General features: G+C 42.3%; 1 protein-coding gene across 1 annotated transcript; it reads left to right on the top strand.

The window, feature by feature from the left end:
• The first annotated feature begins 5,055 nt into the window (after window positions 1-5,055).
• On the top strand, window positions 5,056-8,780 carry LOC109113587 (sphingosine 1-phosphate receptor 1-like). The gene is made up of 2 exons (XM_042757662.1): window positions 5,056-5,226; window positions 6,929-8,780. Exon 2 carries the CDS (start codon window positions 7,090-7,092, stop codon window positions 8,257-8,259), a length of 1,170 nt encoding a protein of 389 aa, XP_042613596.1. The 5' UTR covers window positions 5,056-5,226; window positions 6,929-7,089; the 3' UTR covers window positions 8,260-8,780.
• Window positions 8,781-13,134: the final 4,354 nt, after the last annotated feature.

The following is a 13,134-nucleotide window of genomic DNA, read 5'->3' as shown; positions in this document are numbered from 1 at the left end:
AGTTTAGGGTACCAACCACCTAATTTTGTCAGTACGGAATCCGAGGTTTCGGTCCCCTCCGCACACGCACTAGTCCAGAGGTGTCACCGCACCTGGACCAGAGCTCGCAGAGCTCTGCTCCAGGCTAGGTCGCGCACCAAGGCTAAGGCCGATCGCCACCGGTCGAAGCCTCCCCGTTGCGTCGTCGGTCAAAGAGTGTGGCTTTCAACCCAGAATATTCAGATGCGTTCCGTTTCGAATAAGCTTGCTCCCAAATTTATTGGCCCGTTTTCTGTTACCAAAATCATTAATCCGGTAACAGTGCGTCTTAGCCTTCCTCCGGCGTACAGGAGGGTTCATCCCGTGTTCCATGTGTCCAAAATTAAACCGGTGATTTTTTTCCCGTCTTAACCCGCCTGCCCCGGTTCCCCCCCCGCCTCGTATCGTTAATGGGGAAACCACATATTTGGTTAATCGTATTCTGGACTCTAGACGGAGGGGACGCGGATTTCAGTACTTGGTGGATTGGGAAGGTTACGGTCCGGAGGAGAGAAGGTGGGTTCCTGCTCGGGACATACTGGATCACCGCCTTATTGATGATTACAATCTACAGGTAAAGCAGGCTGGGAACGTCAGGTGACGTCCTAGGGGAGGGGGTACTGTCACGGTAGGAAATCCATTGTTTCCTCCGTGTCATGTTTTGTGTTTGTTGTTGTACTCACGTAGTCTCCATGTGCTCGTTTGGTTGATTGTTGTCACCTGTGTGTTGATTGTCTCGCTCCAGCTGATCCTCATCTCCACTCAGCTACATATACTCACCCATCTCTCTGTCTGTTGTCAGATCCTCATTCATGTCTCCACTTCCTAGTTGGTTTACCGTCTTCCGTGTTCGTGTGCTGGATTGTGTTCGTGTTGTCGTCTTCGTGTCAGTGTTCCGGTCTGTTCCTGGTTTCATCCATTGACCGTCTTCACCTTCACCTGCGACTTCACCATCCAGCTCTTCTCACGCCACCGTAGACCTTCGTTTCCATTGCCTACATTCTGGACTCTGATTTCAATAAACTTCTTCTGATTGCCTGCAATTGCTTCCTCCTCTTTTACGAGCCGTCACAGAACCGTTCAGTCCAAACGTTTTGTCTCTCATATATTCACAGCATCCGAGCTCAGAATCAGTGCTTTTACTGTCAAGTGCATTTCTATGTGACAAAAATGCAATATTAAGTCTGTTACAGTACATTCAATAATATTTATCATTATTTGTTCCTGTCCTTTTTTATTTATTTACTTCATTTTAAGGCCCTAACTCAAGAAAAAACATTCACGTTGAACTCGTGGGCCAGATTTGCCCAGGGCCAAACTTTAGCCCCAGTCCAGCCCTGATCTCATCACATGTGTTTATAATGGGGATATGTCATAGATTGAGAGAGAGATGAAGAACGCACTAAACTTCATCACCTTACTGAAGAACACTAGAGATGAGACGGATGCTGAGATTCCTACCCTGACCTGACCTGACCTAGTCTCCATCATCAACACTCACACAAACCGACCTGCTGTTCTTCAGACTTCAGGGGTGTACTTGAGAAGAAAAGGAGGAACCCGAACCACATCTACAGACCAGAAGATCACTCAACTCACGGCTCCACCATCACATCTGATCCTCGTGGATAAAATCCTGCTGTATTTATTCTTCTTGAATATCATATTTCACTCTGAAAGACAAGAGCACACGTCATGTTGACTCTGAACAGCAAACTGCTTCCATGAGTAAAAGAGAGAGACGTTTCATCTATTTTAATCTTCACATGTTCACATTTAGTTAACAGTAGACCAGAAATGTTTAATACCTTCTGAATGTGTAAAACTGTTTCTGAAACAAGCAGCCCGACATACAACATGTGCCAACAACTGCAGAAAGACAGGAAACAAGCTCATCATTCTCGCCGCAATATTAATGAAGCGCTGTGACCACAGCAGAGACATGGCATCAGCAAGAAACAGCCTCTTCTACCACCTCATAAACTCATCTCATTTCTTTTACTAAACATGCATCTTTTACAAAATTTTGAACTTTTTTTCTTTCGCTACTTTATTTTCTACTGTTTTCTTTTTGCACTGTTGCAGCAGCGAAGTCATACTCATAATGGAATGTTATCAATTGATCATTAGTAATAATCATATGACACACAAGATAACACGCATGACCGCTACAGCACTCGTGTTTGTACGAGATACAGCACTTTCGGTAAGTACAACGATAAAAAACAGTTTGTAGCAACACAGAACACGTGTGCAATAGACAGAGCTATTAGTAGTAAAAAATAGTTAGATTTAACAGTCTGAAAACAACCTGTCGCCTTGGTCCATTTATGCACATAATAAAAAGTATAAACTATCTATAAAATTTTATGTAAATAATAAATGGTTTGATATATTTTTTTAAGTTTGTATTGGTTAGGTTTGAGAAAAAATATTATCATGCGTTCGTACTTCATCGAGATGTGAAGGCCAAGCACTAACCACAAAAAACTATTATATTACACTGTCAGAAAGTTCCAGTTGCATACATGACAAATGATTTTTGCTTACACTTTCATTCACACAAAATTCAAAACACTTTCTAAAACAAATTTTTTTAAACATTTAGGCTATTGTTCTCTTATTCATTTTTTTAGACTACTGATAAGAATAATATGTATAGAAACTTGGACTTGGATAATGTTGCTTCATGCAAACAATAATGCAGAGAAGGACATTACGGACATTTCTTCGTTCTTGTTTTAGACACTGAAGGATAAATGTGACCTCGAAGGTCAAACTGGACGACCCGTCTGACCTCTGACCTCTTTATCAGACGGTAACACAGCATCTAACTGTCAGTGAGACAGACGAGTGCCAGACAAAACTCCTTCAAATTGAATATTCATGCTAAAAACTGAGCTACATAAACAAATGCTCCCTCATGTTTCATTGCCAGATCCACCCGTGAACTGTTGAACCAGTTTTACTGCAGGATCTGGCCAGCGTTAAGCCGGATCAGATTTTTTGGGTCGTCTGTTTGAGCTGTAACGTCTGTCAGCTAAACTGATGCTCAGTGTTTGTTTTACTCCAGCGTTCCTCGCGTCACGGAAGGTTCCCGCAGCACAGTCACACAGTTCAAAGCCAGAGAGAAGAGCGCAGGTGTGTGAACAGGAAGCTCAGAGATGCGGTCGGGCAGGTCGGTGGGCAGTAACAGTAACAGATACCTAAGGCAGAACATGAGAAGACAAGTCTGAGCTCGAGTCTGATCCTACCACAGATTCACGCTCATTTCATCTGATTGAACCTGCATTCGGCTCAGTCGAACGCGCTGACATCGCTGAGACCGCAGAGAGGCTCAAATCACACTGCTGCATGTTTACACATCATCTAAAGAGCCATCTGAGCTCATTAATGTGTCCATCAGAGGACATTATTGTGACTCCTACAGGAAGATCCATATCAGAATCATATTACGAGCCACTGAAACCAACAAACATACAAGTGTTAAAACCTCAACCACTGCAGGTTTAGAGGAGGAGAGAGAGAGAGAGCGAGCGAGGGAGGACTGAGTAAGAGAGAGAGAGAGAGGGAGGACTGAGTGAGAGAGAGAGAGAGTGAGGGAGGACTGAGTGAGAGAGAGAGAGGACTGAGTGAAAGAGAGAGAGAGAGAGAGCGAGCGAGGGAGGACTGAGTAAGAGAGAGAGAGAGAGAGGGAGGACTGAGAGAGAGAGAGGGAGGCTGTGAACGACCTGAGAGACAATGCAAAAAGAGCTTTTTACGCAATCAAGAAAAATAAAAAACTTGACATCCCAATTTGAATCTGGCTAAAAAAAATCCAATCAGTTATAGAACCAAATCGCACTCTATGGATGTGAGGTCTGGGGTCCACTATATTACAAACCAAGACTTCACCAAATGGGACAAACACCCAATAGAGACTCTTCAGGCAGAATTCTGTAATAATATTCTTTGTGTACTACGAAAAACTCCACACAATGCCTGCAGAGCAGAATTAGGGCTGTACCCACTAATAATTAAAATCCATTAAAAGCCATTAAATTTCATGCGCACCTAAAAAGCAGTCATACTGAGAGCCTCCACCATAAAGCCTTAAACTACCAAGAACTGAACCCAGAGAAAAGCCCTCTCAGAGAACTGACTTTACAATTCAAAACCCCAGCTAGACTAAATCAAATCATTAAAACACAGACAGAGAAATATCTGAAACACTGGACAGAAGCAACAGCTCAGCAAACTAAATTAGAATGTTATCTGTCTCTAAACAGAGAGTATAAATTGGCAGAATACCTAAACACAGTGGCAGAACCTAAACTAAGAGAAGTCCTGACCATGTCCAGACTCAGTGACCATCACCTCACTACAGAGACACAGACACAGACAGACCTGGCAGACGAGAGAAGACAGATTGTGTCCACACTGCACACCACATGAAGTGGAAACAGAACTGCACTTTTTAACAACATGCCCTAATTATACACAAATTAGGGAAACTTTCTTCCCCCAATTCATAAACCAGCACAAAGACTTCAACCAGATACAACAAAAGGACAAACTGCCGTACATTCTGGAGAAACCTCAACAAGCTCTAACCTGGCTGCAAGGTACGTCGAGTCCTGCCACGATAAAAGAACAAGCAGCAGAACAGAAGCACAAGTCACAGCCAGAAGAAAACACTGTACAACACACACACTGACATGACCTACTCCTGTCACTTTATCAGAATTTTTATTAGTACTTTTGCTTTACTGTATACAGATATATATAGACTCTATATGCTATATACTTCTGTTCTTATGTATATTTGTGTTAAATGTTTATTTAAATGTTTCCATGCTTTGGCAGTGTAAAGATACTTTTTTACCATGCCAATAAAGCTACTTGAATCTTGAATCTTGAGAGAGAGAGAGAGAGAGAGGGAGGACTGAGTGAACGAGTGAGAGAGAGAGAGAGAGAGAGAGAGAGGACTGAGTGAACGAGTGAGAGAGAGAGAGAGTGAGAGAGAGAGAGGGAGGACTGAGTGAACGAGTGAGAGAGAGAGAGAGAGAGGACTGAGTGAACGAGTGAGAGAGAGAGAGTGTTCTGTATAATTGCACGCCTCCATTCGCATGCAGCTCGTCTGTAGTTTCATGTTGAGTCGTGCTTGTGTCTTCCACTGAAGTTTTCATGCCACAACAGAAGCTGCACTGACACACAAAACTAGAAACGGTAAGAGATTTCTAACCCTTCTGAAACATAATTACTCATGTTAAATTATTCTGAATAATGAGGGTCACAGGATCTCTTCAGGCTCAGATTCTGTAGAGGAGATACATGTGTGTGTGTTTGCTTTTGTAATTACTCATTCCAGTTTGCGTTGAAGGTTTAATTTTATTGTTTTATTAGACAGAGACGACACAGAATAACACTGCTGCATAGCTAACTGTAATTCCAGCATGTGTCTCTGGTCAAGGTTTAACTAAGAACCAAAGACCCATTTAGAACACAGCAGAACTCTATATGTACAGAAAATTAAACACACAGACAGAGAATAACAAATCACATAAATACAAACTAGTAGTATTTGTCTGATTTTAGTGTCTGTTTATGAACTTTCTTAACTTTGTGATCAAAGGTCAATAATGCTCCATTTAACTTTAGTTATTAGTTAACATGAACCAACAATGAAAATACTTCTAAAGCATTTATTAATCTTAGTTCATGCTAATTTCAACATTTACTAATACATAATCAAAATCAAAAGTTATATCTGTTAATATCATTTTTATGGAACTGAACTAAAATGAACTAACAATCAGCAGTTGTATTTTATTAACTAACATTAACAAAGATTAATAAATACTGTAATATGTGTCTTGATCATTGTTAGTGAGGGTTAGTGTTAGTATTAAGTTAATGCATTAACTAATGTTGACTGTTGAGACTATTGTAAAATGCTACGTGTATTTCAATGAACTGATTGTCTCTAATTGAATGCATCTGTTGGGTATCATTGTACAAATGTAAATCTACAGAATTTGCAAAAGCGTTTTCATTTCATGGCAGAACTTACGATCAGTCGAGCTGCTTTAGTGTTGTTTTCCTGCTGCAAACAGGCATCAATCTTCGACATACACAGTCCTCTAAAGTAACATGATAACGTGTGTCTGGATGGAACCCCAGAATTCTTTGGCTCCACATCAAACTATAAAAGACTAAAGATTTCTGCTCATGAAATGAATCAGACGGGCCCAAATTAATTTCACTAAAAACAGTAGCTGCTGACCGAGTGTTATGTTACTCAGACATCACAAAATGACATTGTGCTGGTAATGTACGCACCCTCAGGCCATCTAAGATGCAGACAAGCTTTTTTCTTCAGTTAAACAGTAAAGGAGAATTTTAGCTGAAATCGTGGCCCTTGGTGATTCATAAAACACTTTGATTGTCAAAAAAGCATATGGAGCAACACAAAATGAATACCTGTGGCTCCAGGTAATATACTGAGGTCTGTGCAAGAAACTGAACATTATTTACAACATTATTACCTTTAATCCATGTGTTCGGTTTCTTGCACAGACTGATCGTTTCACTTCATAAGACCTCGGGGATTCATTTTGTGTTGCTCGATAAGCTTTTTGTTTTTGAGTGTTGGTAGCCACTCACTTGCATTTTCTGAATCATCAAGAACCACGGTTTAAGCTAAAATCTGTACTGTACTGAAGAGAGAAAGTCATGGCCCAAGAGTTGGTACACTACCAGCAAATATTAATTTTGGGGTAAACATATCTTTTTAAAATATGTGGAATGAAAACACACTGACTGCTAGTCAAAGTGAAACTTCAGATGTCCACACATGCAGCAGAAAGTGAAAGTGTGCTGTGCAGTGTTTGGTTGGTTTGATGACCTGGAGATGTTCTTGTGTTTTCAGGACTGAAGTGATGGACCCAAACGAAGCACGCTCAACAATCAGCCTTTACAAAACAACTCTTGTTCAGTTTTGTGACACCCATGTTTTCTGGTACGATGAGCTGAACTCAACAGCGTCTCATCACTGAGGAAGACTACGAGGAAGCAGTTTGCTGGTGAACTATGGAGGGTGGTGCTGTGACCTGCGCAGGGATAATCAACGTGTCCATGTCCGGTCTCATGAGCACCTACCAGGGCTATCACTGCAATGAAATCCTTCAGCTGCACTATAACTACACTGGCAAAATGGATCGGGACCGGTACAAAGAAGGACTGAAACCAGAATCCATCGTCTTCCTCTTCATCTGCTTCTTCATTGTCGTGGAGAACTTGATCGTCCTCATGGCCATCTGGAAGAACAAGAAGTTCCAAATGCCCATGTACTACCTGCTGGGCAACCTGACGCTGTCGGACCTGCTGGCCGGATTCACCTACATGCTGAACATCATGCTGTCGGGTCCGAACACGCTGAAGCTGACGCCGCTGCTGTGGTTCCTGAGGGAGGGTGGAGTCTTCATCACGCTCTCGGCGTCCGTCGTCAGTCTGCTGGCCATCGCCATCGAGCGCTACTTCACCATGCTCAACACCAAGCCCTACCACCGCGCCAAACGCAACCGCATGTTCACGCTGATCGCCGCCAGCTGGGCTCTGTCACTGTTGCTAGGCGCTCTGCCCATTATGGGCTGGAACTGTCTGCATCATCTGAAGTGGTGCTCCACCGTCCTGCCGCTCTACGCCAAGAGCTACATCTTCTTCTGCGTGTTTGTGTTCCTGGCCGTCCTGCTGGCTATCGTCCTTCTGTACGGACGCATCTTTCACTTCGTCAAGTCCAACACGCAGAACCCGAGCTGCGTTCAGCGCAAACCCTACGGCCATCGCTCGCGGAAGTACATGGCGCTGCTGAAGACCGTCACCATCGTGGTGGGAGTGTTCATCCTGTGCTGGATGCCGCTGTTCGTGCTCCTGCTGATGGACTTCGTGTGTCCCGTGAAGACGTGTCCTGTTCTCTTCAAGGCTGATTACTTCCTGGGCATGGCCATGTTTAATTCCCTCATTAACCCCATCATTTACACGCTGACGAGCAGAGACATGCGGCGGGCTATTCTGAAGCTGCTCTGCCGCCGCTGCCTGGTGACCAAAGACGGCCGCGTGAGGAACATCGGCATCCGGATCAGCTTCACGAAGACAGACGCGAACCGCCAGGGACTGGAGACGACCATCTCATCAGGCAATGCCACCACCTTACCTGTCAAATCCATCTACCCCAAACTCAAGCTGTCCGTCATCGCATAAACGCTCATCTTGAGGACACGGAAAGCCCGAGCACATTTCAGGCTCTGGACTGAACCTAATTAAAGGCTCGTCCCAGTCACAAACCCTCACGCAGCCTGAAAGAGAAACTGTCTCACACACGACAGTCGTTTTGCTATATGGACCTGAAATCGAGCTGTCGTGAGCAGAAAGAGGTCTTTGTGTAGGTGTTTTTCAGCATTTCAACATTCGGTCCTTTACATGAGTCAGTCATAGTTACATTTGCACAAATACTCAGAACGACAAAGACTCAGATATCAGTTCATCAGCCAGTATCAGAATCAGATCTGAATGCATGCAAAGACTTCAAACAAATATGCAGTTTGCTGCACTGAACTGCAGAGTGGCCTTATATATGACAATATACTGTATATCAATAATTTCTGATACTGCAAAATACACAAACCCTTCACAGATAAAAGCAATATGAGGAACATCACTGTAAATATTACACTCTCATTCTCTTATTGAACATTAAACCATGAGCATCTCTTCACACAAAAGCATATTTAAGGTTTGTTTGTACAGTTTTCTTTATACATTGTAAATACTGGACATGCTGTTTTTAGATGCTTTTGTAAAGCCTGATTTATATTAAATTATGTTCTTTTTTTATTTGATATTAAATATTTTTGAAGATAAACGAGATGCAGTGTAGTTTCACATACATTCCCAATATTATGAAGTTTGATTATGAGATTGATAGTAAAACCTAACAGGATTTGGTGAGGGTTTAGGAATATAAAATATCATTAGTTCACTTTCATGATAATAAAATATTGTGGAAAAAGACATTTTAACAAAAAATTCTTCACACTAAAAAAAAACGTTATTTTAAGAACTGATCATTGTATAGTTTTTCGGGGGGAAGCAATAATGCTCTGATTTCTGGTCATTTCAGTGTGTGGCCATCAGTGTGAGAAGCCTAATATAAATGTGTTATTTATAGTCTCACACTGAAGATGCGTTAGGGTCACTCTACAGTTGAACGCTGTATGCAGATGTTTTATGGTGATTTCTGTGTGAAGCGTGTCCAGTGAGCTGGCAGTGATGCATGTCAAGACTGTGGTTTAGATCTGTGCAAGTTTGCAGAAGGGCTGCTCGGCTTGCACACTAACATGGAAACACAATTCAGCTCAGTTTTCCCCTGTTTACCATAAACACACACTGCCATCATGTGACCACACACACACACAAACACACACACCAAGCTTCTGAGAGCCGTACACACCAAAACCACAAGCCTTGAGCTCCGCTCTAAAGCCATGGCGAAGAGACAGACGTGTGTATCAGACACACACACACACACACACACACACACACACACACACACTCATACACACTCACTCACAAACACACACACACAGACACACTCACGCACATGCTCACACACACGCTCACACTCACACCCACTCACACACACACACACACACACACGCTCTCACACATACGCTCACACACACACACACGCTCACACACAAACACACACACACACCCACACACACACACACAAACGCTCACACTCACACACTCACTCACGCACATACTCACACACACACACACACACACACTCACGCACACGCTCACACTCTCAATAATGCAGACTGACAATCACTGAATATCACACACACACACACGCTCACACACACATACACACACTCTCACACGCTCACACACACATACACACACTCTCACACACGCACACACACTCACACACACATACACACACTCTCACACATGCTCACACACACACACGCTCTCACACACACGCTCACACACACACACACACACACGCTCACACACACACACACACTCACACACATGCTCACACACAAACTCACACACTCACTCACGCACATACTCACACACACTCACGCACACGCTCACACACACATACACACTCTCACACGCTCACACACAAACACTCACACACACGCACACACACACATACACACACTCTCACTCACGCACACATGCTCACACACACATACACACACTCTAACACACGCTCACACACACATGCTCACATACTCACACTCATGCTCACACACACACATAGACACACTCTCACACACGCTGACACACAAACGCTCACATACTCACACTCATGCTCACACACACACGCACACACACACACACACACACACTCACACTCTCATACACACACTACACTTCTGAGAGCCAAACACACCAAAACCACAAGCCTTGAGCTCCGCTCTAAAGCCATAGCCATGACATAGTGTGTATCACACACACATACACACACACACACACACACACACACATGCACACAAACACACAAAAACACTTCTGTCATCATTTGCCAGAAATGAAGCATCGTATGATTATATATAGAAATGAAAATGTGATCATCAGGATTATTGGTTAAATGGGTTTGGCCATGATGAAATCGGCCTTGAGAGGTTTTATGAGGGCAGAAGATTAATAAATCATTAATTCTGAAGCAGCTCTGTATGTTTATGAGATTGTCCAAATTTTTTTTACTTTTCACAAAAAAAAATATATATATATATTTTTACTGTTTTTTGAACCTGACACAAAATGACCAGCTAACATTCATTGACTAATCATATCAGCAGCACATGTGAAAGTGTGAATGAGTACTAGTCAGGTTAATTTATATTATAATAATTAGTTTGTTGTAGGAGAATGATTGTTGTTAAATGTGGGAGGAGGGAATTAGGGCTTCCAAGTTCTTGTTAGCGATGGTTACTTCCAAAGAAACACATGCAGCTATTATCACTTTGCATCAAAATGCAAGGAAATTGCTGCAAAGAATATTGCATTTGAAAGAACCAATAACCGGATCATCAAGAAATGGAAGCGTCGGCGCAAGTTCTACTAGGAAGACTTAATGCCACGTCACGTATTACAATTAGATCTAGCCAATCGGCACTCAACACGAAGAATATAAAAGCCCTCTAATCACCCTTCATTGTGTTTGCAGATACTGCCGTGACGGTTCTTGCTCAAACTGTCCCTTGACTTATTGCCTGATTTTCCATGGGTTACTTGCATATAAATAAGATTGTCTCCTGCAAACTATTGCGAGTTTGACATTCCTCTCAAGATGCACACTAGATCGTTGGCATTGCTCTGGTGTCGCTCTGGTGGACGTTTGCGGTCGTTTGGTAGTGTTGGATGATACACAGGCTTCTGAGTTTTTTCGGCAGAGGTTGTGAAACATTGGGGGAGTTGCGAGTGCTTTCCAGGGTTGCCAGGTTTTCTCAAATCCACCTATTGCTACTCAAAACTAGCCCAATCCCATTTCGAGAGAGGTTTCCCGGTAAAATTCACGTTTCCGGCGCTAAATATCACATTATTGGGGTCGCTTCAACCCGCGGACATGAAAAGCAACCTGCAGTAACAGTGTTAAAATAACCCAATTCCGAGGAAAAAAAACAGGGACGTTCCGAGCTGTCGCGTCAGCGCTGCTTGGGTCTCAATCAACAAAATGAATCTGTACGCTCAGGTGAACCTGCACGCATGAAGTCTCTCTGGGCCTGCAGACGAAAGCAAGGCTGACAGTTTCCTTCGGCATCTCGTCTTTATCACTTCATCAGCCTACACCATTATAAGTAGGCTATAATTTTTGTTTTATGCACTTGTGTTGCTTGGGCATACATTTTATTCTCTGCAAGGTTATTTACTCACACGTTTAAGATAAAGCGCTTGGTGTTGCGTGATCGTTTGTTTATCTGGCAGACTAGCAATGCATAATTAAGATGTTGATCAAACTAATACATCCAATGTTTGGAACAACTTTTGTAATGAGGCTCGTTATTAAAGGCTTACAATCTTTATACTGATAAAGATTGTTGCTTGCACTATTCCTTTCTGTAAAATATGCTATGTCTAGCACACTGTAAGGTATTTGTTGTCTTAATCATATGCTTTTGTCTTTGTTTATTCAGTCATTGTTTCATTTCCGTCTATCTACAACCATTCTTGAATGCCTTGTGCTGGAATGGGGTAAGTATTACAACTTAAGTCTCTTGTTGCGTAGACCACTTCTGCAAAGAGGTCCTTGCTGTCTATTTCTGCACGAGCATCCTCTGAATAAGAGCATGAATGCAAATGGACACGTTTTCTTGCTATACTCAAACACTAAAGTTTTCCCAATACACAATATTTTGACTAACTAAGCATTTCATCATACTTTCATCTAATCTGTTATATTTTCACTATTCTCAGGACATATTTAAGGCGATTAGCTCTAGATTAGCTATGTGGCATTAGTCTGCTCTATTAAATAACTAGCTGGCGCTCTTTCTGTGTGGTGAGCATTAAAGTATTCTATCTTGGAACCTTCACTTGTCAAGGCCTTTCTATAGTCTGATGTTTTTATGTACTACCTATTTATAGATGACTTCCTCTCCGGATTTCCTCCTAAACTTTATCATTGTTGTGGACCTGGAGGTTATAATTACTACTAATCTGTTAATTTAGTTTGTGCCCCGTGGGCCGTGACTTTAATGTCCTGGACAGTGTATGCTCACTCATAACACCTGCCTTAGTTCTGCAAAAATCGTTGTGTAAGGACTTCCTTTATGCTTTTACAGGGTTCAATAGCTATTGAAGTTTAGTTGGCTAGTAAGGCATCGTTGTTAAAATGTAAAGCGTTCTTATCTTTCTGCAAGGGTAATGTATCAAGATTTATTTTTCTATCCTTGTCCTAGTTCCATACATTACTAATATTTCTTTAACTTGTATCTCATGCGATCTGGTTTCTTTGAAGGTTCACTCGTCAGGTTCCCATGGTTAAATGGAGTCTATCAAGCTTTTGTGGGAGGTAAGCCAGAGAATAGCTCTGTTTTACAGTTCCGATATTTATGC

Source organism: Cyprinus carpio, chromosome A6 (genome assembly GCF_018340385.1).
Source record: "Cyprinus carpio isolate SPL01 chromosome A6, ASM1834038v1, whole genome shotgun sequence".
Taxonomy (NCBI): domain Eukaryota; kingdom Metazoa; phylum Chordata; class Actinopteri; order Cypriniformes; family Cyprinidae; genus Cyprinus; species Cyprinus carpio.
Note: the sequence above shows the minus strand (reverse complement) of the source record. Positions and strands in the feature narration are given on the sequence as shown.